This window comes from Pseudoliparis swirei, chromosome 18 (assembly GCF_029220125.1).
Source record: "Pseudoliparis swirei isolate HS2019 ecotype Mariana Trench chromosome 18, NWPU_hadal_v1, whole genome shotgun sequence".
NCBI classification, from domain to species: Eukaryota; Metazoa; Chordata; class Actinopteri; order Perciformes; family Liparidae; genus Pseudoliparis; species Pseudoliparis swirei.
The window spans coordinates 15,053,435-15,080,231 of NC_079405.1; the positions used below are offsets into that span (position 1 = coordinate 15,053,435).

General features: G+C 44.0%; 2 protein-coding genes, 1 long non-coding RNA gene and 1 pseudogene across 4 annotated transcripts; all 4 read left to right on the forward strand.

Annotated features, from left to right (window-relative positions):
• Nucleotides 1-142: 142 nt before the first annotated feature.
• capzb (capping actin protein of muscle Z-line subunit beta) lies at nucleotides 143-12,272 on the forward strand. 2 transcript variants are annotated; one of them, XM_056437119.1, is made up of 10 exons: nucleotides 143-351; nucleotides 4,897-4,986; nucleotides 7,366-7,487; nucleotides 7,638-7,751; nucleotides 7,835-7,976; nucleotides 8,197-8,313; nucleotides 8,397-8,462; nucleotides 8,728-8,804; nucleotides 9,170-9,271; nucleotides 11,215-11,304. In XM_056437119.1, exons 1-9 carry the CDS (start codon nucleotides 349-351, stop codon nucleotides 9,261-9,263), a joined length of 825 nt encoding a protein of 274 aa, XP_056293094.1. In that variant the 5' UTR covers nucleotides 143-348; the 3' UTR covers nucleotides 9,264-9,271; nucleotides 11,215-11,304. The 2 variants fall into 2 exon arrangements, with proteins under 2 accessions (XP_056293094.1, XP_056293095.1); XM_056437120.1 differs by lacking the exon at nucleotides 9,170-9,271 and having other exon boundaries at nucleotides 145-351; nucleotides 11,215-12,272.
• A 4,879-nt stretch (nucleotides 12,273-17,151) lies between these two features.
• LOC130207928 (cadherin EGF LAG seven-pass G-type receptor 2-like) lies at nucleotides 17,152-17,887 on the forward strand. Its single transcript, XM_056436713.1, has one exon. It carries the CDS (start codon nucleotides 17,174-17,176, stop codon nucleotides 17,885-17,887), a length of 714 nt encoding a protein of 237 aa, XP_056292688.1. The 5' UTR covers nucleotides 17,152-17,173.
• Nucleotides 17,888-18,192: 305 nt separating this feature from the next.
• LOC130207930 (cadherin EGF LAG seven-pass G-type receptor 2-like) lies at nucleotides 18,193-19,091 on the forward strand (annotated as a pseudogene).
• A 58-nt stretch (nucleotides 19,092-19,149) lies between these two features.
• LOC130208166 (uncharacterized) lies at nucleotides 19,150-24,434 on the forward strand. Its single transcript, XR_008834365.1, has 3 exons — nucleotides 19,150-19,184; nucleotides 21,636-21,712; nucleotides 24,138-24,434. It is a non-coding gene; the product is annotated as an uncharacterized LOC130208166 (long non-coding RNA).
• The last annotated feature ends 2,363 nt before the right edge of the window (nucleotides 24,435-26,797 follow it).

The following is a 26,797-nucleotide window of genomic DNA, read 5'->3' on the forward strand; positions in this document are numbered from 1 at the left end:
CTGAGTGCATATCTACTGCACCACTCCTCTCTTTCCATACTTGGCAATGCCTTTCTTGCTCCTTTGCCATTGGCTGCTGGAGAGAAAGCCCAAAGTGACCCGGATGTGCAACTGAGGCCTGTGTTTTCTGACTGCAAGCCTCCTTCCTGTAGCCCGGTTGAGGAAGTGAATTTCGCTGACAGGGCTGGGTTCAGTTAGGGAGAGGCGAACAAAACATCTTCTGCGGGGGACTATAAAAACAACACACCAAGAAGAGACGCGAGGAGTTACTTGTTGAACCATAGTAAAGCTAAGGTGTACAGTCATCGGTGAAATCGTGCCCCCCTGCCCCGCTGAGACGCCGCAGACATGGTAAGGGCCGCGGGAGAGCTGGAGGAGAGCGACGGGGACAGGTTTCTGCTGCTAACGGCTAGGGATGCTAAGCTAGGCTAACGCTAGCTGGAGGCGCTAGGTGGAAACCTGAGAGCAGCAGCAGCAGGGGATTCACGTTCATAAATCACCGACACACATCTAAGTTGCTGTGTTTGCAAAAACTTCCCCGTATCGAATACGAATGAATCAGCTTCGTGGCGAAGCTAGCAGCTGTTTCTACCAACTATCGTTAGTTTAGTTAGCAGGTAGCCAAGCTAGATGCCCCGTAGGCATAAAGTGAGCACAGGATGTTTTGGATTTGACACAAGTACGTGTATCGTATTAGTGAGGAGTCTCAATATGAGGTGTGCCCCCCTCTACACACACACACACACACACACACACACAGCCATCCAGTCGTGCACCACACACGCACGCACAGGCTAATATAGTCAAGCGCCGGTTGCCTGTTGCTAAAATAAGACTATTTGCTCCTCCTATTCCTAACCATGACAAGCTGTCAACCTCCTCAAGGCTTTCCTGCCTTGCGAGTTTGATCTTAACTTTGCAACATTCAATATGAGAAATGTTAAACTCAAACCTTTAAATCACATCAGCTATTATTATTTACTCGATCCATGTTTTTGAACATTTTCCTATCTAATCCGTTTATATGGCGGTGACATCACTGTAATTGAGCATTCATTTATGCTTCAAAAATAATATTTGACGAGCTATTCTAGCCTGATGGAGCACTGTGTTGTACTCTCATTGTTTTTAAAAGTGTGTTTTGGAGAAAATACTAAATTGTCTTATGCCTGAGTTGTAGAAGAGCAGCTGGTTTTTCTCCGTAGTCGCCCAATCTCATCGGCCTCACCTCATCCATTCTGCTGGCTGAGCCTCACCGCCTCCACTGACCCCGGGGGTTGTTGGTCTGAGCTAGTGTTTACACAGAGACAGGAGCACTGGTAAACACTGTGTCGAGGAGCACAGGTGTCTGATGGTGTGGACTGATTCATCAGCTGAGAGAGATTTTAAGACGGGCAAAAAGCAACTCAGAGGAGAGGAAATGGCACAGGAGTTATTGCCTAAACATTTCTGTTATGTTCAGGGTCATCCTTGAGAAAAATGTTTATGGAAAAGGTTCTCTACTTTATAACATAACATTATCCTTTGACTGCAAAGGAGTTGAATGAGTATACTCTGTGAGGCGTTTGCACTTAAAAGGAGTCATTTCAAAGACAGGCCAAGTTGGAGAGTTTTGTCAACATCTTAAAGGGAGGTGAATAAAATGAGTCCAACAAATAATGTGGCAGAGCAAAACATGTTGTGCTATTGTATAATTCTTTTCATACTAATCATGATGTTTGTAAAGATACGCTCAAAGTGATCAGAATTTAATTTGCTCTACGTTGTTAAATGTATTTATACAACATTATAGTTAACCTCAATGCAGGTACTTATCATTATATAACTACGGTAGTCGTGACTTTTATGGCACTATCTGATAATGCTCAGATGAAAATGAATCGGGCATAGCCAGTTACCTGTTAGGCTTAGCTTAATAATGGGGTTGTCCCTCTAGTATTACTCAACTTCCTACATCTTCTTACACATTCCCCAGAGTTTCATGTTGTGGCTGGTCCGTCCTCCCCAGCTCACTAATATGCTGCTGCTCACTGCATACTTAAGGGAGAGAAACAGAATCCTCTGGGGGAGGGCCATGCATTGCAGTTCTGTCTTTTCTGCGTCTTCTACGGCTCAATATTAATAAGTTTTTAATGACTTGCCTGCGTAAAGTTAAAAATTTTACATTAATTTATCCTAAATAAATCTGCACAACAAGGAGGCACAGTGAAAGGGAAGACTGTTTTCCAAAGGAATGTTTTTTCCTGGATAAAAACTACAGGAATGTTTATCTGCAAGAGTTAAAGACTGGCCAGCTACTTCCCAAACTGTAGTTTATTGGGGACATTGACGCCATTATCAAACATGAACTGAGTTTGGATGACTAAGTACATAACAAAAAAATCCTCAGTAAATTACTCCAAATATGTAACCAAAAAAAGGAATCTAAATGTTAAAGGCTGGATTGACGATTCTGAATTGATTTTGGGCTCATTGTGATGACTGAGTCGTTTAGTGTTTGTTACAAATCACACACTTTATAGTGTTTCTGACAGTTCTACATTGGTATAGTCTGTGTTTCACAATATTGATGGATTAATTAGTCACATCGTACGTTTGCTTTGCACTAATTCAGTTCTTCATGTTGCAATTTCAGGAGTGGGCCTCATAAGACGAATGAAGATAGTTTGACAATCACATGTGGCCATGTTTTTCCAATTTCCTGTGAGAAACTCTGAAACATATGCCTTCCAAACTGCCATTTGTTCAGTTAATGTGTTCAGCTATGAATCTGTCAGCTTGTTCTTGTTCTTCAAACACCGTGTTAGACCGTGATCACCGTGTGGGAAGACGGTGAGGGATTATGGCCGGTCAAGATGTTTGTGTGGAAGGAGATTGAATCAGAGATTGATACCCAAGTCAGTGAAGTCCGACCAGATGTTGTAGGTTCTTAGTGCTGCTCCAGACAACCCAGCTGCCGCAGACGGGGACGTTTTCACAGGAACTTAATGGATGCACTAAAACATCAAGAATCCTTTACTTCAATTACTTGAAAACAAATCACCTCGAGTATCAAGAGCATGATCAATATTGGAGTCTTGTAAAGGTATATATCTGACTTCTCTACTTGTCGGATGCAAAATGAAAAAAATGTACACTGCTTGTGACTTATTACCGTAGTAAACAATACAGCATGATGTTCAGTAAGTAAGTTATTATTAGAGATCCAGAGTCCAGAAACCAATGGTTGATGTCACAATGACTCCTCCCACTTCTTATACATATTCTATGCATTAAACCAAAGATACAGATTAAGTTTAGCCTGAATTACAGTTGTGTTTCCCCACTTTGTTGGTCACCTCAGTAGCACTCATCCTCATTGAAAATGTCTCTCTGCCACACTTTTGAAGATGAGCTGTGAGCGATTCCATTCAAATCGGCCACTCTGTGACACGACTCACAGCCAAATGACCGCACCTTTAACAGCTCAGAGACATGTTCGTTAGTTCAATCGTCAAAAGTCTGACCAACTTTATTTTCACAGTGCAGAACAGTTTTTTGCACAAATTACTCTTTCATCTCCAACAGCTTTTTGCTCTGCAAATTCTCACATGACAAATCATGAGTGCCGCTCAGCCTCGTGAGCTGGAAATGTGTCTGTAATTTCACAGTGCAAGCAGAGTTTGCCTGCAAGGGTGTGGAATACATCCTGCACAGCAACTCCTCTCATGCCCTCATCCAGAATGTAGCAGGTCTTTATCATTGTGCTGCTTGTGAGAGGGGAAGGAGCTCGTCGTGGACGTTTATTTTGAAAGAGCATACCAAGACTGAGTCCTTATCAAAATCCACAGTCCGCATTCTGTGTAAACATATAGTAAAACATAGTGTTAAGTTATTGTGACGCTTTAACAGTCTGAGTTAGTCGACATATTTCTTGTATTCTTGTGAGGCAGTATTCTCTTGTTGAGCTGCAGAAGCGGGATAGTAACTCAAAGAAGACATTTTGTACTCAAAAACCATTTGAGTACATTTGAGAACCATTTGATTTGTCAGACTGCTGAAACCTCATAATGTGCTCAAGACAAGACAGCACCACAGGGGACTGTGCAGACATCTGCACTTGTGTTTGGTGTTGTGGCAGAACGGTTCTGGATTCAAACAAAACATTCTTGAACCTCAGCGTGAAGATAATACTGAAGTTCAAGTGAATTCGTCAATCAAAAGCAGAAGTTTAAAGTCGTAGCGTTATAATCTACCAAAACCTTCTCTTTTCTTTTTTACTCCTCAATGTGGCTCTGCTTAGCGTCACTATATCTGCTTGCAAATATACAGATTGTTGTGCTCCACTGTGAGTATGGGCATTTTGGGCAGCTGGACATTCAGAAAAAATGTGATCAGGCTGAAAATAACATTAAACTAATACCAATCAATTTTGTTATAATAAAGATCAGATGCTCTAGAATGTAAAAACACATTAAGAGCAGCTTCTTTTCTTACATTACAATCCACTTAAATGTTAAACCAATTATTTAAATATGATAATGTGTTGCATAAGTACAACTGGGTCTGTTTGCTTTCTTCTTCAGCTGTAGTGAGAAACAATGAACACATTTATGTTGTTAGTAACTTTGGGCTCAGTGAAAATTATATTCTGTGCCAGCACAAGAAGTATTCTTAAAATTATGGAATAATACATATTCGAATTCAATAGCGATTACATACATACATACGGAAATAAATGTTTTTGTAAGTAAATGATATTTACTCTAATGCAAATTGAAACATACCAATTTACAGTAACGCACTGAATGTGACACAAACAATTAAGTCTGCAGGAAAGCTGCAGGGCCGTGAAGCTGTGAATGGATGTGTTTACATATCTGATACTACAGTGTAATAACTGTCTTTTGTTTTCAGAATGACCAGCAGCTGGACTGTGCCCTGGACCTGATGAGGCGTCTGCCTCCTCAGCAGATTGAGAAAAACCTTAGTGACCTCATTGACCTGGTGAGTTACTGTCTTTGCTTTGACCTCTCCGATTTCTTTAGAGGAAAACGGACGGTCCTCTACAGACACGTTCTGAGAAATGGTTGTTTTGTATGTTGTGTCTGGTATGGCTTTTCCACAAACATGTTTAGCTAACTTAATAATAAAAATATACTTCTATCTATGAATATGCAATGTTTGAGTCAAGATGTTCACTGGAGCTTCATCACATCACGCATAACTATAAGGCTGGGTGATAATTGAATATGATAACTTATTGTCCTTTAATGTATTCATATTGTGATGAAATCATATAGGGAAATATAGTAATAAACTATTGTTTTCTAAATCGATAATAACAGACGGATTCTGTTTTAATTTTCTTTAAAAATTGGATAGTTTTGTTTTTTAAGTTCTGAATAAATTAGAAAATAGTCACGTATTTAATTCACGCAGTAGTATGCAAAAGGAGGATCAGGGGTCACCATCCTGTTTGTGACTGAGCGCTACCTGGAGGTTAGAGCATTGTATTGACATGTAAAAAAATATATATATATATTCTTCGGGTTACCTTTTTAACCCTTGTGTTGCCTTAGGGTCATTTTGACCCGAATCAATATTACACCCTCCCTCCACCTTTGGGTCATTTTTACCCGATTTAATGTTTCACCCTCCTGTTACCTTTATATTTACTAACATATTTTACCCTTTGGGTTCAATTTGACGCCAGCAATTAAAACCTCCAGAAAATTATTAGAATTAATATTGTTTTCCAAGTTTAAGTGTGAGGCACTTTATGTTTGTTTGTTGACTACCGAAAGAACACCGACATTAAACATTGAATGGGGTCAAATTAATCCTAAGGCGGGGGGAGGGTGTAATATTGATTCGGGTCAAAATGACCCTAAGGCAACACAAGGGTTAAATACTAAATAGAATGCATTTAATAGCCTAAATATTTTAGGAGACTGTCTGTGATGAATTAAAACCTGTTTGCTCCATTATTTTCCTCAAGCAGGGCTGTCATTTTAACTTCATTGACAACCGACTCAAAGCAGACTGCTAATATATATTAATTTAAAATCCAAAAATTGAACGAACTGCTGAAGCTGTGGTAACACCTGCAGCTATATTGTAAACAAAGCCATTAGACAGTATATCAGACCAACGGTATTGACAGATTCCAATTCTGATATGTACACAGAAAACGCAGCAAAACAAATCACCCTTCATTGAAGACATGAGCTCTGTAAATCTCTTACATTTGTGTCTCGTCACCAGTGAACAGTAATAGTTGTGCTCTGTTTCTGTCAGTGGATTCTGCTTCAGCAGGTTTGTGTTTGGTACATATCAGAAATATGTGTGGTTGGTTTTTTTTCTAAATCCTCAGTGCAACACAAAAACATTTTGCAATTGGGAGAGCCGTTGTGTGGGTTTTAACACGCAGTGTGAGCTGAGTCGGACAAATTAAGCTAAATCACACTTTTACCATTTTCTTTGCATGACAACTTGTGTTGTGGTCGTATGTGTTCCTTTCCACCCAGACCCCCACCTACTGACCTTCCTCCTCCGTCACCTTTAACCTCTACCCGGGCATCGGCCCTCTCCTCACCCATTTCACTGTGTCCGGTTTTTAGCGATTATTATCGCAGCTGTCAATCACCTCCACTGCCAGGCACTTTTTTTTGCTCCACCGTCTGCTCAAAATCACCTGAAATCACCTTTCTTTCCTGTTTCTCACTTCTCTCCTGTATCCTCCAATCTGCCTTCCATTTTTTCCCTACCACACTTGGCCCACTGGGTTTTATTCCCCCCCCCTCTCTCCTTCTCTTGTCTCACCCAGTCTGGGCTGCCAGGTGTGTGTTCGGGGTGGGGGGATTGTTTTTTGTATAGGGTAACAGGGCCTTCTTTGTGTCTTTACTCTGATTTAGGAGGACATAAAGAGGGGAGTCCATATCAGTCTGTGAGAAGTAATTTGTACCACCGTTTCCTTTTAGATATTATGTTTCTCACTGATATTCAATTCCAGCTCCTCTCAGTAACCTCTGCTCAACGAGTGGAGCTGGAATGTGAAAGATAGGTCATGAACTTCCAGTTAATTTTTGACCAAAATGAAAGGATTAAATCCAACGCGACGACTACTTTTCGCGAGTCAACTCTGTTCCTTCAGTCTGCAAATTGTTTTAGTTGGCATCTCACACAGGAAGTCTGCATTGGCAAAAAAAAGCTTGCTTTTATGTTTCTTGCTGACACTCAAGACAAACAGAACACTTTTAATAACTTGTTCGAGGAGTTAAGATGTGTTACAAACGTGTGTGGAATGTTTCACAGCTGAGCACAGCTCTGCTGAGGAAAACAATGTGTTGATGTTGAGCTTCTTTCCGGTGTGTTTTTGTCCAGGTGCCCAGTCTGTGTGAGGACCTCCTCTCCTCTGTGGACCAGCCCTTGAAGATTGCCCGGGACAAGGTGGTGGGGAAAGACTATCTGCTCTGTGATTACAATCGAGATGGCGACTCCTACAGGTCGAGTTTAATACTGCACTTCAGTCATGGACAAGTAACATTAAGTACATTATGAGCGGTTAATCTGTTAAATAGACTACGGACAGGGACTGAAACTATAGTTGTAGTTGGCTTTTAGTGGATTTAGTAATGTCTTTCTCAATTCACCAGATCCCCGTGGAGTAATAAGTATGAACCACCCATTGAAGACGGTGCAATGCCTTCAGCTCGCCTGAGGAAGCTCGAGGTCGAAGCCAATAACGCCTTTGACCAGTACAGAGACCTGTGAGTTCCAATGAAGCACTCTCATGGGAAGTGTTCACAAGCCGCCAGTCTCGCCCTTTTGTGACCTTTGATACCTTTTTCAGGTACTTTGAGGGTGGTGTGTCCTCTGTGTACCTCTGGGACTTGGATCATGGCTTTGCCGGAGTTATTCTCATCAAGAAGGCCGGGGATGGATCCAAGAAGATCAAAGGGTGTTGGGACTCCATCCATGTGGTGGAGGTGCAGGTGAGAATCGGCCGATATAAAATAGGTTGACATTTTGTTTTCTTAGAGGCGGTAAGAACGGGCAAATACAAAAACATGACATTTGCAGCTGACAGTTAACATGAGTTAAATGCAGGAGATTAGCATCATATCTCTTTAGATTTAGGGCTCGTCTTCCTAGAACTTCCCAGTTGGGTCTGGAGTATCGTCTCATTGCTTGCTGTGTCTGTTGCTCGAGCAGGAGAAGTCCAGCGGTCGTACTGCTCACTACAAACTCACCTCCACCGTCATGCTGTGGCTCCAGACAACCAAGACCGGCTCCGGCACCATGAACCTGGGCGGCAGTCTTACAAGACAGGTACGTGTTGAACTAAAGATAAAACCACTGGTGACACGGCCATCCCCTCGAAGCATCCAGAAACCAATGTCATCTTTTCACAGATGGAAAAAGATGAGACGGTTGGAGAGTCCTCACCCCACATCGCCAACATTGGCCGCCTTGTCGAAGTCAGTAGATCTGCTTAGTGGTAGTTTGTGGTAATGTTGATTTGTATTGTTTCACAATAACGGGTATTTCTAAGTATACACGCCTCTCTTTATAATTCAATATCATACACAATACTAATGAGGAAAGTGTCACTGTGCATCATGTTCAGCACATTTCACACGCCTCCATATCTAGTCAGTGATGTAAATGTCTACAAATGTTGCCGTTGATCACCGGAGAATAGAGGCGGACTTAAAGTTAAGAATGTCTTGATTCGTGTTCCAGGATATGGAGAACAAGATTCGCTCCACACTGAATGAAATCTACTTTGGGAAGACCAAGGACATCGTCAATGGCCTAAGGTAAATGAGTTTCTTTAATGACTCGCCACCCTCTCTTCTTTTACAGGACTTCCAGTCAGCGGGGTCTGCAGAAGAGTCCGTTTACTTCTATCTGTTGACCTGTCCAGCAGCTTTTTTCTTACATCTTTTGTCAATTTCTCTTATTTGTTATTTAATATTTTATTTAAACATACATTTGCATTCCCTCTTTTCAGTTTAATTCTTTCTTTATTCACTTTACTTCCTCCTCCCCCATCCGTCTCCTATCATCCTTTTTTTTTTATATATTGCTTTCCGTCCCACATTTCTGCTGCCATTCTTCTCACCATCTGTCCTCCTGTCCCTCTCTTCACCTCTTTCCCTGCTGCCTCTCCTCTGTGCTGCAGATCTATTGAGTCTTTGCCTGATAACCAAAAGTACCGGCAGCTCCAGAAGGAGCTGTCGCAGGTCCTCACCCAGCGTCAGATCTTCATTGACTAGGGTCAGAGGTACAACTTGGCATGTGTGTGTGCGTGTGTGTATGTGTGTGTGTGCATCAATATTTTAGGGTTGGTAAGTACAAAATTAACTCTGTGGTGCTCACTCTCCGATTTGTACAGTTGCTAATTCCATCTGAAGCCGCTCACTCGGCACAAAGAAAAAGATACAAATAAGACAAGCCTGGGCACAAAAGGTCATTTTATACAGTGACAGTAAATAAAAAAGACCTGACTAACGTCATCACACACACACCTCAGTCCAAGGCTGAGAGACATCAATGTGCAGAAACATTCAAATGCATACTTTTCAGAAAAATACTTTTCTACTGCTCGTGATTAAATAACCGCATGGATTATGCCTCAAACTGCATGATATTATTCTAAAGCTGAACAACGCTGAATGGAAATGGTGTTGAGTCTTCCAGCTCATAAATAATGAATTAACAGTTACTGATTGGTTTGGATTACACTCACACTGATTGCTATAAACAAAACATTTATAGTTATCAATCAGTTTCCCTCACCAAAGCCCGACTTGAACGCATTATTCAGCCTCCTTCCCAACGAGCTAAGAGGACAAGGCTGCCACCAATGGATGCATTCGGTCGTCTAGCAACAGCAACCGGCCGGACAGACGGTATGTCCTCCAGGATCAGCGGCAGTCCCCCGCGGGTCTCAGGCGGTCCGATGTATTTGATGTGCTTGTGAGGGTTCAGGCTCTCAGGTGACTCTTGAGTGTGTATGTGGCACTGTATGCTCATTATTATTATTATTCTTACGACTACATGGTCATGCTCCTCAGTGTTGAACGTTGAGCAGCTGTGCAGCCATGTTGTGCATGCTTTGTTTACCTTGTGGTCTAACAGACGAGCCCTGTGAAGGAGCGACGCACAAACCACGTCGGAGTATTCAGAGCAGTCTGATGTTTTGCAGTTTGTTGCCCAAATAAGGTTTTCTTAAACGTTGTGTTTATTCCTAGAGCAGAGGAGTGAGTGTAAAGCACCGCTTTGTAACAATACCTGAAACATCTGATTAGCGTTGGTATTCTATTCACCCCCCTCTGTTCAACAGAATTATTTTCTTGAGAAACTCGAATGGATTTAAGGTACAAGACACAAAATGACCATATATCAATTACTTGCTCCGTGTTGCCATGAATTCTTTAATTATTTTTATTGCATACCTCCACAGTAAACAGAACATAAAATAAATGAGTGAAGACTCAATGAATTAAAATAATTGGGGTAATCGTATACCAACGGCAAAACGATATAAAAACGTCTGTTTATAAACCCTCACACAACTCCTGCAGGATAATCCAAGTCTTATTTATCCACATCGCATGCTCACTGTTCCATAAACACGTGGATCTATGCTTGTGTTTCGTAAAGGTTTTAGAGGAGAAGCATTACATTGAGTGCATTGCTGGATAATTGCAGCTGTTCTGCTGCAATAGTTGTGATGTTTCTGTTGTTGAAGACCAGCTTGTTCAATATGAGAGAAACAGTTTCCATCCTCGATTCAAGGAAACATCAAGGATGAGTAATTGCTTAACAAATGGTTATTTTCAGTTGCAGTTTGCTGAATTATTCCTTTCAAGCAAATGGAGTGAAACATTTGATTTTTTTTATTGGCACATTTAATTCTCCATGTCATCTTAAAATAACGTCGTTCCACAAGATGCAACCGATAGTGAAACCTGCTACAAGGCGTGTCGGAGGTGAAGCCCATGATTCCACTGCATGCCGTCAGATAACCAACGGTTGCTTTGCAGTGGCCTGACATTAATGTGTGACTGCATATCCTTCACCCTCTGCTCTCCACACAGGAGTTGGCCTGTCTAACTTTGCTCTTGAACTTACCGTGTTTCTGTCTCTCTGGAACACCCTTTCCGTTGTCTCCCCGTCTTGTAGACGCTGACGGCTCCTCTCTTTTTGTCTCCTCTCACACAGGAGTGTTCAGACTCTGGCTGACAAGTCAAAGCAGGAGGCTCTGAAGGTCGACCTGATGGAGGCGCTCAAACGCAAACACACCAGCTAGAGTCGCTACGGTTTTTTGTTTCTTCCTTCTGTCTCTCACTCTCTCCGCCTCATCTCCGCCATCTTTTCTCTGTTTCTCTACTTCTCTCCCTCCAAGCCTGTTTCAGTGCTGCACTCTTGTTTATTTGTGGAAAAACAAAAAAGGATAAAATGCATAGCTTTTTATTGGTTTTCTTTGTCTGTCTGGTTTTGTTTTCATGCATCTCATCTGCCATGAAGTCATTCACTCACGCTCCCTGTCTCTCTTCACCCCTCTCTTCTCTCCCATGTTATAAATATAATAATAGTATTGCCATGGTTAATGATAATCTTACAGTGTGAGGGTCATTGTAGTAATAATCCCGGATGTTCTCACAGCTCATGTGTCCGTGGTCAGTGTCAAATGAGCGATTTGGGTCCTGAGTCGAGGAAACGGACATGTCATTTTTATGTACATCAAATTTATTTCAAGCACCTACTTTTGTCTACGACACCCCCCTGATATATTTGTATAAAATTATTACTGTCGGTGTATAACTTTCATTCTTATGGTTAAACGGTGTAACCACGAGGGCGGCCTTCGGTTTGTGTTGCAAGCTTTTTAGGTTTTTTTCCCACTCTGTCCGCATGCATGTGAGCCTGTGTGGGGCTGCAGTGAGTGGAAATGTGGACTTATCAAACATGGGGATGGACTGTTATAATCACCGGGTGATTACACCCACGTCAACCCAACCCCCCCCCCCCCCACCCCTACACTGTGTATAACATGACATGCCTCTCCCGTCTGTTCAGCTAATTCAACTCTTCTCTCTCGTCACCTATCACGTCATTGTTGGGGGTCACAGTTTGTCATTGTGTCTCAGTGGAAACCTTTGTCTGTTTCCATTTTGGAGGGGAATCTTTTTGTTGTATTTGTTTTGTTTTTATTTTGTAAAGCTTATGATTCATATTGTATTAGAGCCTCCAGCAACAATAAAAACTGTAAAAAGCTACTCTTATTGTTCATTTTGTGATGTAACTGCATAACAACTTTACTAAGAATCTACTTTTGTATTTATAGTCAGAATATTATTTATAACATAAAGTAGCCAAACATAATTGTACGAATATAGCATGTATATATCGTATTGTGTGAAAAGAGTTGACCAAACTTTAAATCTTAGGCTACATTTGTCGGCAAAATGTATGCTACCATTTGTAATATTGGTGTTCCCAATGGTTAATGTACCTGGTGAGAGCAAAAGGGAGTGATGGCCCGTCTGCCAGCTAGATCACCACTGAAAATGTCTTGGAAAATTATCTCTAGAAAATCAACAACTCTGTTTAGATGTTTATAACTACATTGTGTCCATTTAGATATTTTGTAAAGCGTTATATTTTGTCTGTTAATGCAGGGGTCCCCAACCCGGGCCGCGCTGACCCCCCGTCCGCCGTTTGGTTGGTGGAACCGGTCGGTAAAAAAAATAAATAAAAAGTTATTTTATTTTTTTTTTTTTTGAAAAAAAAAAAATTATTTTTAAAAAAAAAGGATATACCGTCGTGTAAGTCTGAGCCGCGTTCAGGAGTCTTAAAGTTCGGGTTTATATCTGCAGGCGAGTCTCACGCGTGCTGGCGGCTGCTGGCGGCACATTTCAGTGACAAAGAATCTTCAAACATATTCAACCAATGAATGAATTCACTCACTTGATAAATGAACTGCTGTGTCAAGTTGGCCGCAAAGTCGCTGCTGTGTGGGCGAGTGAACAGCGAATTTCATTGTTTCAGACGTTGACGAGAGGCCGGGCTTTAAAGAGTAAAGAGTTTGAGCGGTAAAGAAAGACAAAACTGCAAAGAAGAGACCAAATGCCCCATTGCAAAACAAACCCCCCACAGCTTGTGCCCGTCGTCCTCGAGAAAAAATGTGTGTTCGAGATGCAAATGACGGTGGCCTTAGGACCAAAAACAACAGTGTTCTAATATGACAGACCAGAACTCGGTGAGAGGCAGCGACCAAACACACGTCTGTGTCGCCACTCGTCTGTGTCGCCGCAGGTCAACAAGCGCACGGCTCACACTCATTCGGCGTAATGATGAGTTGTTGTTTGGCACTTTTTTGCTTGTTATGTTGTATAATTACGTCATTTATTGCCGTATTTACGTTTTTTATATTGACATATTAATTTCTGAATTTCTGACGGTCCGCCGCAAAAAAACTCAAAAGGTTGGGGACCACTGTGTTAATGGACCGATCAGACTGGAAGACGCGCTGCAATGAGAGGATGTAACGAGGTAAATGTTGGAAACATCTTCACAACGCTGATGTAAACATCAGCAGGTATAAAGAGACATGGCACCATGTAATGACATTAATATAAGCCCCTCCTCGCTGCAGCGTTTAAGTATTTGATTTACACTCATTCACAAATCTAAAATTATTATTTTTTCTGAAATGTGTCATTAAAGAAAGTACTTTTATTGAAAGTTCTATTTATTATGGTAATATTTTAGTCTATTTTTACCTTCTGAAAAATATGAATGATTGTTGGTTGTAGATTAGTAATTGTGGCATTGCTATTTTAATGATCGGAGTACATTCTCCTCCACTTAAAATACTGTACAGTAAATATCTCTCTAGCTCTGACTCATCCTCGAGGGTTTCAACTTGTGTTCCCTCTTCCGCTTTGTTGGTTAAGTTTGACATTTATGGATATTTTACGTTCTTAGGTATTGACATTTTTTTCTATGTCCTGTATTGTCTTAAAAGGAGCAGCTAACTAACATGTCAGTGTATAAAATGGCCATTTTGCTAATCTTTTATAATACGTCTCTAAACTCTTATAATCATATATTCAGAAAAAGCTGTGTAAATTACCATATTCGTCTATAAGACCAGATATAGCGTACAGGACAATTTATTTTTTACAGTTGAAGAAGAGCCTCATTCATTCATGCAACACAACGTCATCATGGACATACTGAGATGAGGAGGAGCAGAATGATGAAGGTGCTGCTGGAGACGGGGCTCTCGAACTGTGAGTGTGCCGTGTGGCCACGAGGTGTCAGTGACGCTTAGCACATCAGTCCATGGGCTTATCAACGATTTCACTTGTCTGTACTCGATGTAGTTATATGTTTTATTCCTCCCAAATATCTTACTAGAACAGAGTGTACCTCATAATTTCATTATATATATAGAAAATAGAAAAATGTTGAATCTGAAAACGACAGATGAACTCAAAATAAATAAAATGTGGGTTTTAAGTGTAAATGGTCCTCTTTTTGAAGATCTCTGAACTCTGGGTTCTGGTGAAAGAATAACTTTCACCCGCACATTGTGTTGGGTTCAAACACTCCCGCCTACCCTTTGAGGAATGTCTGCCAGTTAATAAGTAAACCCTTTGTGAGAGGCGGTGGCTCCATGATATGAACATATTGTTGCTGATGAAATCATCGTGGTGTGTTGCTGTAATGTGTTAACACAGAGCCCTCTCTTTGCAATTTAAAGTGTTGTATTCTGACTCTTAAAACACTTAAATAAAACCAACATAGGCTAATGTAAAGCTAACACACAACTGCATTTATCAAACACCAAAATACATTAAACACATTGTTGTCAAGTAAACTACACGAAAGTCTTGTTTTTGTTGTTTTGTTGTTCATGAATGAAGCTTTTTGGAAGTTACTATTTATCAGGGGAATCTCTCTCTCTCTAACTCTCGTACGCGCACGCGTATAAACACACACACACACACATCACACGTTTATGATAATGATGAGCCTCGAGGCGCAGGGGCTGGAGCCAGGGGAGCTGGAGCATTTTCACCATTCAAGCGGAGTTACGCGGATTGAGTGGAGGTGCTGGTTTGTTTGCTGCCGGCGGAGAGAGAGAGAGGAGCTCTAGTTGCTGCCGGCGGAGTGAGAGAGAGGAGAGGAGAGAGAGAGAGGAGAGAGAGAGTGCCGCTCCGGACAAGGTTACTGCGGGTTTAGTGACCGGAGAGAGCATGGCTCCTCTGCAACAAAGGGACACTCACTGGCGGAAAGTTTAAAGGAAAGCTGCCCAGATTCCCGCTCGGAGGAGGTTGATCACAAACTGAGGAGCGATGCACTTCGTTAAATGGGATTTGTTGTGGATTTTCTGGTGGTGTAAACTGGTCTTGCTGGTGCGTTGTTACACAGTTCACATCAGTGAGGATGTGGGGCCAAGGACGCTGGTGGCCGGCGCGAGGGCGGGCAGGCGCGGTGCACTCTGGATCAGGTCCTCGCTCCCACATTCACGGAGCGGTTCCTGGGGACGGACGTAGCCGCGGGCGTTGTGTTTGTTTCGGACTCGATAAAGTGCGCCTCGCTGCGCCAACCCCCTTCACCGTGTACACCGTGGCGGACTGCACGGACTCCGGCGGGTTTGTCGGACTCAATAAAAGCGCGCTGCTTTGCGCTCCAACCCCGTCTACACACCGTGGCGACTGACGGACCACAGCATCTCCTCACCAGCCAGTACGACGTGCACGTTCACGGTAGGAACTGTTCCAACAAGCGTAAAGAAAACCTCAGTGGGACATGGAGGTGCTCAGTTTGTTGAGCACCCACAGCCACCACAGCTCTAAGTGCCACCAAGCAGGCTCTGCCCTGTTTGCCGTGGGGGCTGCTACCGGGTCCCCCGATCCGCTGCAAAGTCACCAACACTTTTATTTCTCCGAGGGGGGGGTGTGTGTTGTCCGACGCTGTGCTGTGCTGGAGGCAGGACACCCTCCTGGAGCTGGACCTGCTCTGTGACGTGCTCACAGGAGAGGGACTGAGCGCTAGAGTCAACCCCATCTCTGTCCACTGGCGTGTAGGGCAGGGCCCCTTCAGACAGGGCCACCTCGGAAAGCTGTTGGAAAGGCAGCTGTCTCTGTCAGTGTAGGGCAGGGCCCCTTCAGACAGGGCCACCTCGGAAGCTGTTGGAAAAGGCGTCTGATGTCTGATCAGGATTGTGAGCAGGAGGAGGAGAAGCATCAACAGCAGCCCTCAGTTTCAACCTCCAATGTACCAAGTGTCTGTGGCAGAGAATAAGCCGGCTGGGACTTCGGTGGTTGTTTTAAAAGCAATGGATGTGGACGAGGGGTAGGCAGGCAGGCTGGACTATTTTATCGAAGCTTCTTGATAGCCGCCCAACAATCTCTTTGCTGTGGACCCCCGGTGCCGTGCTGTGTCCACAGTCGAGGTGCTGGACGGGAAACGGGAAACTAAAGACACCCACGTGTTCCGTAGGTGACCCAGCACCACGGCACTTCCTCGCCCGGCGGGCGGCAACCCCACCACCACGTCAAAAAGACACTAATGATCACCGCCGTGTGACCCGCAGTTCCGGCACGCACTCCCGGCGTCGCCATGGCACCCCACCTCACTATCACGGTCAAGACACCCATGATGCATGACCGTCTTTGAGCAGCAGGACTACAAGGAAAGCATCAGGAGAATCTAGAAATAAGCTATGAGGTGTTAACTGTGAGGGCCACTGGATGGGGACGCACTGTTAATGGTAACATCCTTTACCGCATCATCAACAGCAACGGGTCCAATGATGTGTTTGAGATTGACTCGAGGTCTGGTGTAATCCGCACCAAAGGCCTGGTAGACAGAGAGGAGGTGGAAGCCTATATGCTGCTGGTTGAGGCAAATGACCAAGGTCGTGACCCCGGCCCCCGCGCGCCACAGCTACCGTTTAACATTGTGGTTGAGGATGACAATGATAATGCCCCCCAGTTCAGTGAGAAGCGCTATGTAGTCCAGGTGCCAGAGGACATGAGCCCTAACACAGAGATCCTGCAGGTCACCGCCACAGACCAGGACAGAGGGAGCAACCGTCGTCCACTTCCAGCATTATGTGGAAAACACCAGGGGGCAGTTTTATATTGATGCTCAGACGGGTAACATGGACCTGGTGAGTCACCTGGATTACGAGGCAAACAAAGAATACACTCTAAGAATCAGAGCTCAGGATGGAGGACGCCCCCCGCTCTCCAACATCAGCGGCTTGGTTACGGTGCAGGTGCTGGATGTTAACGACAACGTCCCCATTTTTGTCAGCACTCCATTCCAGGCCACCGTGCTGGAGAACGTGCCGCTGGGCTACTCCATCATCCACATCCAAGCTGTGGATGCCGACTCTGGCAGCAACTCCAGGCTGGAGTATCGCCTCACTGAAACCACGTCAAACTTCCCCTTCTCCATCAACAACAGCACAGGGTGGATTGTAGTGTCAGCCGAGCTGGACAGGGAGAGTGTCGAGTTTTACAACTTTGGAGTGGAGGCCCGAGACCAGGGCTACCCTGTCATGTCCTCCTCTGCCAGCATCAGCATGACTATTCTAGACGTCAACGACAACAACCCAGAGTTCACTCAGAAGGCCTACTATAGGCGACTTAATGAGGATGCAGCCGTGGGGACCAGCGTGGTGACTGTGTCAGCTGTGGACCAGGACATCAACAGTGTGGTGACCTATCAGATATCCAGCGGAAACACCCGCAACAGATTCTCCATCACGAGTCAGAGCGGAGGGGGGCTCATCACACTGGCGCTGCCTTTAGACTACAAACTAGAGCGCCAGTCGCTAGGCGCCAGTGCGCCTGACTGTCACTGCAAGTGACGGCACACGCCCGACGCCACCTCAGTGTTCCAATCGCCACTGACCAACAAGTGACGGCACGCCTCGACGCACACTAAAGTGTTCAACGCCACACGCAACACACCGCCCGTGTTCCAGAGCTCGTGACACACCGTCAACATCAACGAGGACCGCCTGTCGCGAAGCCACTGTTGTGGTCATAAGTGCCACGGATGAAGATACAGGCGAGAACGCCATCACACCTACTACATGGATGAGCGACAGCCCTCAGTTTGACATCGACTCCGACGGGGGGCCCCACCCACCGACACGGGGGCCGTCCACAGATGGAGCTGGACTATGAGGACCAGGTGGCCTATACGCAGCCATCACTGCTCGAGATAACGGCATCCCACAGAAGTCCGACACCACCTACCTGGAGATACTGGTGAACGACATCAACGACAACTCCCCGCTTCCTCAGAGACTCACACGGCTCCGTCATGGAGGATGTGGTGGTGTTGTTGTTCAGCGTGGTCCAGGTCTCTGCCACCTGCCACCGACAGAGACTCTGGGCTCAATGGCGCGTCTTTCTATACCTTCCAGGGCGGTGAGGATGGCGAAGGAGATTTTATAATTGAATCCACCTCTGGCATTGTCCGCACACCGCGCCCGACTAGACGAAGAGAATGTGTCTACAGCCAGCCTGCAGCACAGACTGTACACAAAGGTGTTCCTTAAAACGGCAGTTAACCTCCAAAGTAACGATCCTCGAGATATGAATGACAACCCCCCTGTGTTTGAGAAGGATGAGTTTGACATCATGGTGGAGGAGAACAGCCCCATAGGCGTTGTGGTTGCACACGTGTTGGCCACAGATCCAGACGAAGGCAGCAATGCACAGATTATGTACCAGATAGTGGAGGGAAACATCCCAGAGGTGTTCCAGCTGGACATCTTCTCTGGAGAACTGACTGCATTAATAGACCTGGACTATGAGACCAGATCTGAGTATGTCATTGTGGTCCAGGCCACCTCTGCGCCTCTGGTCAGCCGCCACAGTCCACATCAAACTTGTCGATAAAACGACAACGTTCCCATGCTGAAAAACTTCCAGATCATCTTCAACAACTACGTGACGGACAAGTCGAGCAACTTCCCGACCGAGAGATTGGGACGATCCCCCCACGACCCCCCCATCTCCTCGGACCAGCTCCACTACAAATTCGAGGTGGGAAACAGCTGAAACTTCCCCCTCCTTAAAAAGCGCGGGAGATCCAGCTGAGCCCGCCCTGATAACACACGCCCCCTGAGGCCTCCATGAGGATCTCAGTGTCAGGTGAGACTGTTGTATTGCTCTTTGTTATTGCTCCACCCAGTGAGTGGCACAGTGCAGGAGAGGAGAAGGGTGTCTTTCCTCCTTTCCCATTAACATGTCTCTTCATTTACATTTTCTTCATTTTCGCTCACTTTACCGGATAATGGAATTGATGGCGACTTAACGCTTGACGACTTAACTGGCTTCAGCGCTCCAGAGTGATTTCCTATAATAGAAATATTCATGAGGGAGGATTAATTTTCATTGCAGGATATTTGTAAGCCACTCCTCATTTCCTATTCCCCGATCGAAAAACAATCCCTCAGAGCAGCAAGTCACAAAGACGAATTTAAGCATTCAAAGTCTGTTCGGTAACTTGTTTCATTTGGTCAAAGTGGCGGGCTGTAATTCTTCTCATTGAGGAGCTTTCTTGTTAACACAAGCCTGATTCCGTCTACTGAGGAGATTTTAATAGGTGTTTGTCCGAGCATGTCTCTATCCTGTGGCAGACTGATGTGGCCCATAATTACCAATCAACCCCCTCCCACAACAAACCCCACCCAATTAAAAGATGTACTATTTCTATGACTTGTTTAGAGTTAAAATTAAGAGTTGAATTTTAATTTAAGTGTTGTATTGTGCTCATCTGACAGAGAGAGAAATGTAATAGTCGTCAGTGTTTTCAGCTCAAATGTGTTTGAGGGTGAGGATTCTGTTTTTACGTGTATGTAAAGATAACAGGAGTTGGTTTCAATTTAAATCACCGTCTGGTCCACTGTTTTGGGGGAGATGAGTATCCAAAACCCGCCAGTTAACTTCCTTTCTGTTCAGTGCTGGTGTTCTCTCTCCTCACTTGCATGTCTTAAACTGCTCATTGGCGGTCCCTGTACCTTAATTTACATGCAGCACAAAAAGTAGAGTTAGATGATGTGTCGTCTGGCGGCGGTCCTTGTACCTTATTTTACAGCAGCACAAAAAATTACCGTTTAGAGTGCCTAAATGTAACTGAACTTGAATGGGGGAGGGGGGGGGGGCTTTAACCCTCTGTTGGAGCTCATTTGACACAGTGTGATCGGCTGTAAATTTGCCTTCACTTTGACCGTGGCACAATCTGACAGAGTGGGAAACAGAACCAGGGGACCTTATTAAGAGGTTGGTTTAAGATGAAATCGGATAAGGAAGGGGAGGATGAAGGCTGGTAGGAAGCTCAGGATTTCTTTGATTTCACTGAAAAGGTGGAAGTGTTTTCTCATTGGTTGGTGAGTTGACACTGAGCTGCAGAAACTGTATGGATTGAGTGAGTAGTCGTTCTAGGAGTTGGGGCTGAGCTTTCCCCCTGGAGACAAAGCTGTCGCTGTCAGGGGGGGCGAGTGCTCATACCAGGCCGTGGTTGGGGCAACAGCTGTGACTCCACCAGGACCAATTAGAGCTGTGTCTCCACAGCGCGTCCCACACCTGCTGGGGTTTATGTGTCAGCACCCCTGCAGTAGACAGAAGGAGGTGGAGGGAGGCAGGAGGACAGGGGGGAAGGGGTGAGGTAAAGTTGTTAGAGTCAACTGGGAGCATGTTGGAAAATACAGTCGCACTGTGGGTGAGCAGGAGGGGCTGTAGGCGTCGTACTGTAAGTGAGCAGGGGCCCTGTAGGCTGTTGGAGGAGGAGATGGGGTAGGAAGACCTCCTCCCTATAGATGCGCTGACCCCCAATTTCAAAGGCTTGGGGTAGGAAGCAGGCTCCTCCTATGATGCTGCCCCACCCCAAAAATTTCTCCCTCCAGGGACCTCCCAAGTCTTCCTATTATCTTTCACTCTATGCTGCTGTTTAAGAGGCCCCTTATGATGGACGATATTTGATGGGCTCTTTTGTGTGTTATTTGACTGATTTACATCATTTTATGAGCATTGCTCTTCACACTGAAATGGAGGCAACGGCTCAAATGTAACTACACTTTGCTTCAGGTTTAACATTAATACAAAGATGTAATGTCTTAATTCCTAAATTCATTGAAATACCATATAAAAAAACTTCAACATAAATGCATAATACTGTTATTGAAGCGATTTTAATAAACTGGGTAATGTGAAGAGAGTATAAAAATAATTGTCATATGATTTTAAAACAAAATAGTCAACATGTGTGTTTTAAATGCTTAATTATATCTATTTTTAAAGGAAGTAAGCTCATTTTATTGACTACTGACATTAGTGATGCGAGTGTCTATACCAGGGGTGCCACGTAGAGATCGCGTGATGAGTGTCTATACAGGGGGTGCTCATAGTAGATCGCGATGAATTAAAAAATTGGCCCGCCCCCTGTCACTTTCTATTCTCCATTAAAAAAATTGGCCCGCCCCCCTGTCACTTTCTCTATAGCGCCACATTATAGCAGCAGCATGTCATTTCTGTCTCTACGTGTTGCGTTAACAGTCCTCTGAAAGTTACTTAAAGTTAAGAATGTCTTGATTCGTGTTCCAGGATATGGAGAACAAGATTCGCTCCACACTGAATGAAATCTACTTTGGGAAGACCAAGGACATCGTCAATGGCCTAAGGTAAATGAGTTTCTTTAATGACTCGCCACCCTCTCTTCTCGCCACCCTCTCTCTTTTACAGGACTTCCAGTCAGCGGGTCTGCAGAGAGTCCCGTTTACTTCTATCTGTTGACCTGTCCAGCAGCTTTTTTCTTACATCTTTTGTCAATTTCTCTTATTTGTTATTTAATATTTTATTTAAACATACATTTGCATTCCCTCTTTTCAGTTTAATTCTTTCTTTATTCACTTTACTTCCTCCTCCCCCATCCGTCTCCTATCATCCTTTTTTTTTTATATATTGCTTTCCGTCCCACATTTCTGCTGCCATTCTTCTCACCATCTGTCCTCCTGTCCCTCTCTTCACCTCTTTCCCTGCTGCCTCTCCTCTGTGCTGCAGATCTATTGAGTCTTTGCCTGATAACCAAAACCGTGGCAGCTCCAGAAGGAGCTGTCGCAGTCCCTCACCTCAGCGTCAGATCTTCATTGACTAGGGTCAGAGGTACAACTTGGCATGTGTGTGTGTGTGTGTGTGTGTGGGTGTGCATCAATATTTTAGGGTTGGTAAGTACAAAATTAACTCTGAGGTGCTCTCTCTCCGATTTGTACAGTTGCTAATTCCATCAGAAGCCGCTCCTCGAAGCCGCCCCGCACAAAGAAAAGATACAAATAAGACAAGCCTGGGCACAAAAGGTCATTTTATACAGTGACAGTAAATAAAAGACCTGACTAACGTCATCACACACACACCTCAGTCCAAGGCTGAGAGACATCAATGTGCAGAAACATTCAAATGCATACTTTTCAGAAAAATACTTTTCTACTGCTCGTGATTAAATAACCGCATGGATTATGCCTCAAACTGCATGATATTATTCTAAAGCTGAACAACGCTGAATGGAAATGGTGTTGAGTCTTCCAGCTCATAAATAATGAATTAACAGTTACTGATTGGTTTGGATTACACTCACACTGATTGCTATAAACAAAACATTTATAGTTATCAATCAGTTTCCTCACCAAAGCCCGACTTGAACGCATTATTCAGCCTCCTTCCCAACGAGCTAAGAGGACAAGGCTGCCACCAATGGATGCATTCGGTCGTCTAGCAACAGCAACCGGCCGGACAGACGGTATGTCCTCCAGGATCAGCGGCAGTCCCCGCGGGTCTCAGGCGGTCCGATGTATTTGATGTGCTTGTGAGGGTTCAGGCTCTCAGGTGACTCTTGAGTGTGTATGTGGCACTGTATGCTCATTATTATTATTATTCTTACGACTACATGGTCATGCTCCTCAGTGTTGAACGTTGAGCAGCTGTGCAGCCATGTTGTGCATGCTTTGTTTACCTTGTGGTCTAACAGACGAGCCCTGTGAAGGAGCGACGCACAAACCACGTCGGAGTATTCAGAGCAGTCTGATGTTTTGCAGTTTGTTGCCCAAATAAGGTTTTCTTAAACGTTGTGTTTATTCCTAGAGCAGAGGAGTGAGTGTAAAGCACCGCTTTGTAACAATACCTGAAACATCTGATTAGCGTTGGTATTCTATTCACCCCCCTCTGTTCAACAGAATTATTTTCTTGAGAAACTCGAATGGATTTAAGGTACAAGACACAAAATGACCATATATCAATTACTTGCTCCGTGTTGCCATGAATTCTTTAATTATTTTTATTGCATACCTCCACAGTAAACGGAACATAAAATAAATGAGTGAAGACTCAATGAATTAAAATAATTGGGGTAATCGTATACCAACGGCAAAACGATATAAAACGTCTGTTTATAAACCCTCACACAACTCCTGCAGGATAATCCAAGTCTTATTTATCCACATCGCATGCTCACTGTTCCATAAACACGTGGATCTATGCTTGTGTTTCGTAAAGGTTTTAGAGGAGAAGCATTACATTGAGTGCATTGCTGGATAATTGCAGCTGTTCTGCTGCAATAGTTGTGATGTTTCTGTTGTTGAAGACCAGCTTGTTCAATATGAGAGAAACAGTTTCCATCCTCGATTCAAGGAAACATCAAGGATGAGTAATTGCTTAACAAATGGTTATTTTCAGTTGCAGTTTGCTGAATTATTCCTTTCAAGCAAATGGAGTGAAACATTTGATTTTTTTTATTGGCACATTTAATTCTCCATGTCATCTTAAAATAACGTCGTTCCACAAGATGCAACCGATAGTGAAACCTGCTACAAGACGTGTCGGAGGTGAAGCCCATGATTCCACTGCATGCCGTCAGATAACCAACGGTTGCTTTGCAGTGGCCTGACATTAATGTGTGACTGCATATCCTTCACCCTCTGCTCTCCACACAGGAGTTGGCCTGTCTAACTTTGCTCTTGAACTTACCGTGTTTCTGTCTCTCTGGAACACCCTTTCCGTTGTCTCCCCGTCTTGTAGACGCTGACGGCTCCTCTCTTTTTGTCTCCTCTCACACAGGAGTGTTCAGACTCTGGCTGACAAGTCAAAGCAGGAGGCTCTGAAGGTCGACCTGATGGAGGCGCTCAAACGCAAACACACCAGCTAGAGTCGCTACGGTTTTTTGTTTCTTCCTTCTGTCTCTCACTCTCTCCGCCTCATCTCCGCCATCTTTTCTCTGTTTCTCTACTTCCTCCAAGCCTGTTTCAGTGCTGCACTCTTGTTTATTTGTGGAAAAACAAAAAAGGATAAAATGCATAGCTTTTTATTGGTTTTCTTTGTCTGGTTTTGTTTTCATGCATCTCATCTGCCATGAAGTCATTCCTCCTCACCACGCCCTGTCTCTCTTCACCCCTCTCTTCTCTCCCATGTTATAAATATAATAATAGTATTGCCATGGTTAATGATAATCTTACAGTGTGAGGGTCATTGTAGTAATAATCCCGGATGTTCTCACAGCTCATGTGTCCGTGGTCAGTGTCAAATGAGCGATTTGGGTCCTGAGTCGAGGAAACGGACATGTCATTTTTATGTACATCAAATTTATTTCAAGCACCTACTTTTGTCTACGACACCCCCCTGATATATTTGTATAAAATTATTACTGTCGGTGTATAACTTTCATTCTTATGGTTAAACGGTGTAACCACGAGGGCGGCCTTCGGTTTGTGTTGCAAGCTTTTTAGGTTTTTTTCCCACTCTGTCCGCATGCATGTGAGCCTGTGTGGAGCTGCAGTGAGTGGAAATGTGGACTTATCAAACATGGGGATGGACTGTTATAATCACCGGGTGATTACACCCACGTCAACCCAACCCCCCACCCCCCCCCCACTGTATGTACATGCCTCTCTCTCTGTCTGTTCAGCTAATTCAACTCTTCTCTCTCGTCACCTATCACGTCATTGTTGGGGGTCACAGTTTGTCATTGTGTCTCAGTGGAAACCTTTGTCTGTTTCCATTTTGGAGGGGAATCTTTTTGTTGTATTTGTTTTGTTTTTATTTTGTAAAGCTTATGATTCATATTGTATTAGAGCCTCCAGCAACAATAAAAACTGTAAAAAGCTACTCTTATTGTTCATTTTGTGATGTAACTGCATAACAACTTTACTAAGAATCTACTTTTGTATTTATAGTCAGAATATTATTTATAACATAAAGTAGCCAAACATAATTGTACGAATATAGCATGTATATATCGTATTGTGTGAAAAGAGTTGACCAAACTTTAAATCTTAGGCTACATTTGTCGGCAAAATGTATGCTACCATTTGTAATATTGGTGTTCCCAATGGTTAATGTACCTGGTGAGAGCAAAAGGGAGTGATGGCCCGTCTGCCAGCTAGATCACCACTGAAAATGTCTTGGAAAATTATCTCTAGAAAATCAACAACTCTGTTTAGATGTTTATAACTACATTGTGTCCATTTAGATATTTTGTAAAGCGTTATATTTTTGTCTGTTAATGCAGGGGTCCCCAACCCCCGGGCCGCGGCCCGGTACCGGTCCGCGGCTTGGTTGGTGGGACCGGTCCGCGTGCAGGGGTCCCAACCCCGGCGGCCGCGCAGTACGTACCCGCGGCTTGGTTGGAACCGGTCCGCGGTAAAAAAGTGAATAAATAAAGTTGTATTTTTATTTTTTTAATCAGTTGGAAAAAATATCTTATTTTGAAAAAGGACCGGATACACCCGTGTGTAAGTCTGAGCCGCGTTCAGGAGTCTTAAAGTTCGGGTTTATCGCTGCAGGCGAGTCTCACGCGTCGAACCCTCTGCTGGCGGCACATTTCAGTGACAAAGAATCTTCAAACATATTCAACCTGCTCAATGAATTCTGTCACTTCAGGGAAATGACAACTGGTTTCAAGTTGGCCGATAAAGTCGCTGCTGTGTGGGCGAGTGAACAGCGGAATATTCTACATGTTTCAGACGTTGACCGGGTGGGAGAGGCTTTTAAAAGAGTTTGAGCGGTACTCCAACCACAAAAGACCCGACTGCAAAAGAATAGACCTGCAACCCATTTGTAAACAAACCCACCCGGTGAATCGAGCCCGTCCGAGCTAGAAAAAAATGTGTTCGAGATGCAAATGACGGTGGCCTTAAGGGACACAACAACTCTGCCGGTGTTCTAATGACAGCGACCAGAACTCGGTGAGGAGCAGCGGACCAAACACACGTCTGTGTCGCCGTCTCCATTAGCGGCTCGTTGCAGGTCAACAAGCGCACGGCTCACACTCATTCGGCGTAATGATGAGTTGTTGTTTTGGCACTTTATGCCCTTCGTATAATTGTATGACGTCATATTTATTACGTCATTTATATTGCCGGTCCGTGAAAATAATTTCTGACACGGAACCGGTCCGTGGCTCAAAAAAGGTTGGGGACCACTGTGTTAATGGACCGATCAGACTGGAAGACGCGCTGCAATGAGAGGATGTAACGAGGTAAATGTTGGAAACATCTTCACAACGCTGATGTAAACATCAGCAGGTATAAAGAGACATGGCACCATGTAATGACATTAATATAAGCCCCTCCTTGCTGCAGCGTTTAAGTATTTGATTTACACTCATTCACAAATCTAAAATTATAATTTTTTCTGAAATGTGTCATTAAAGAAAGTACTTTCATTGAAAGTTCTATTTATTATGGTAATATTTTAGTCTATTTTTACCTTCTGAAAAATAT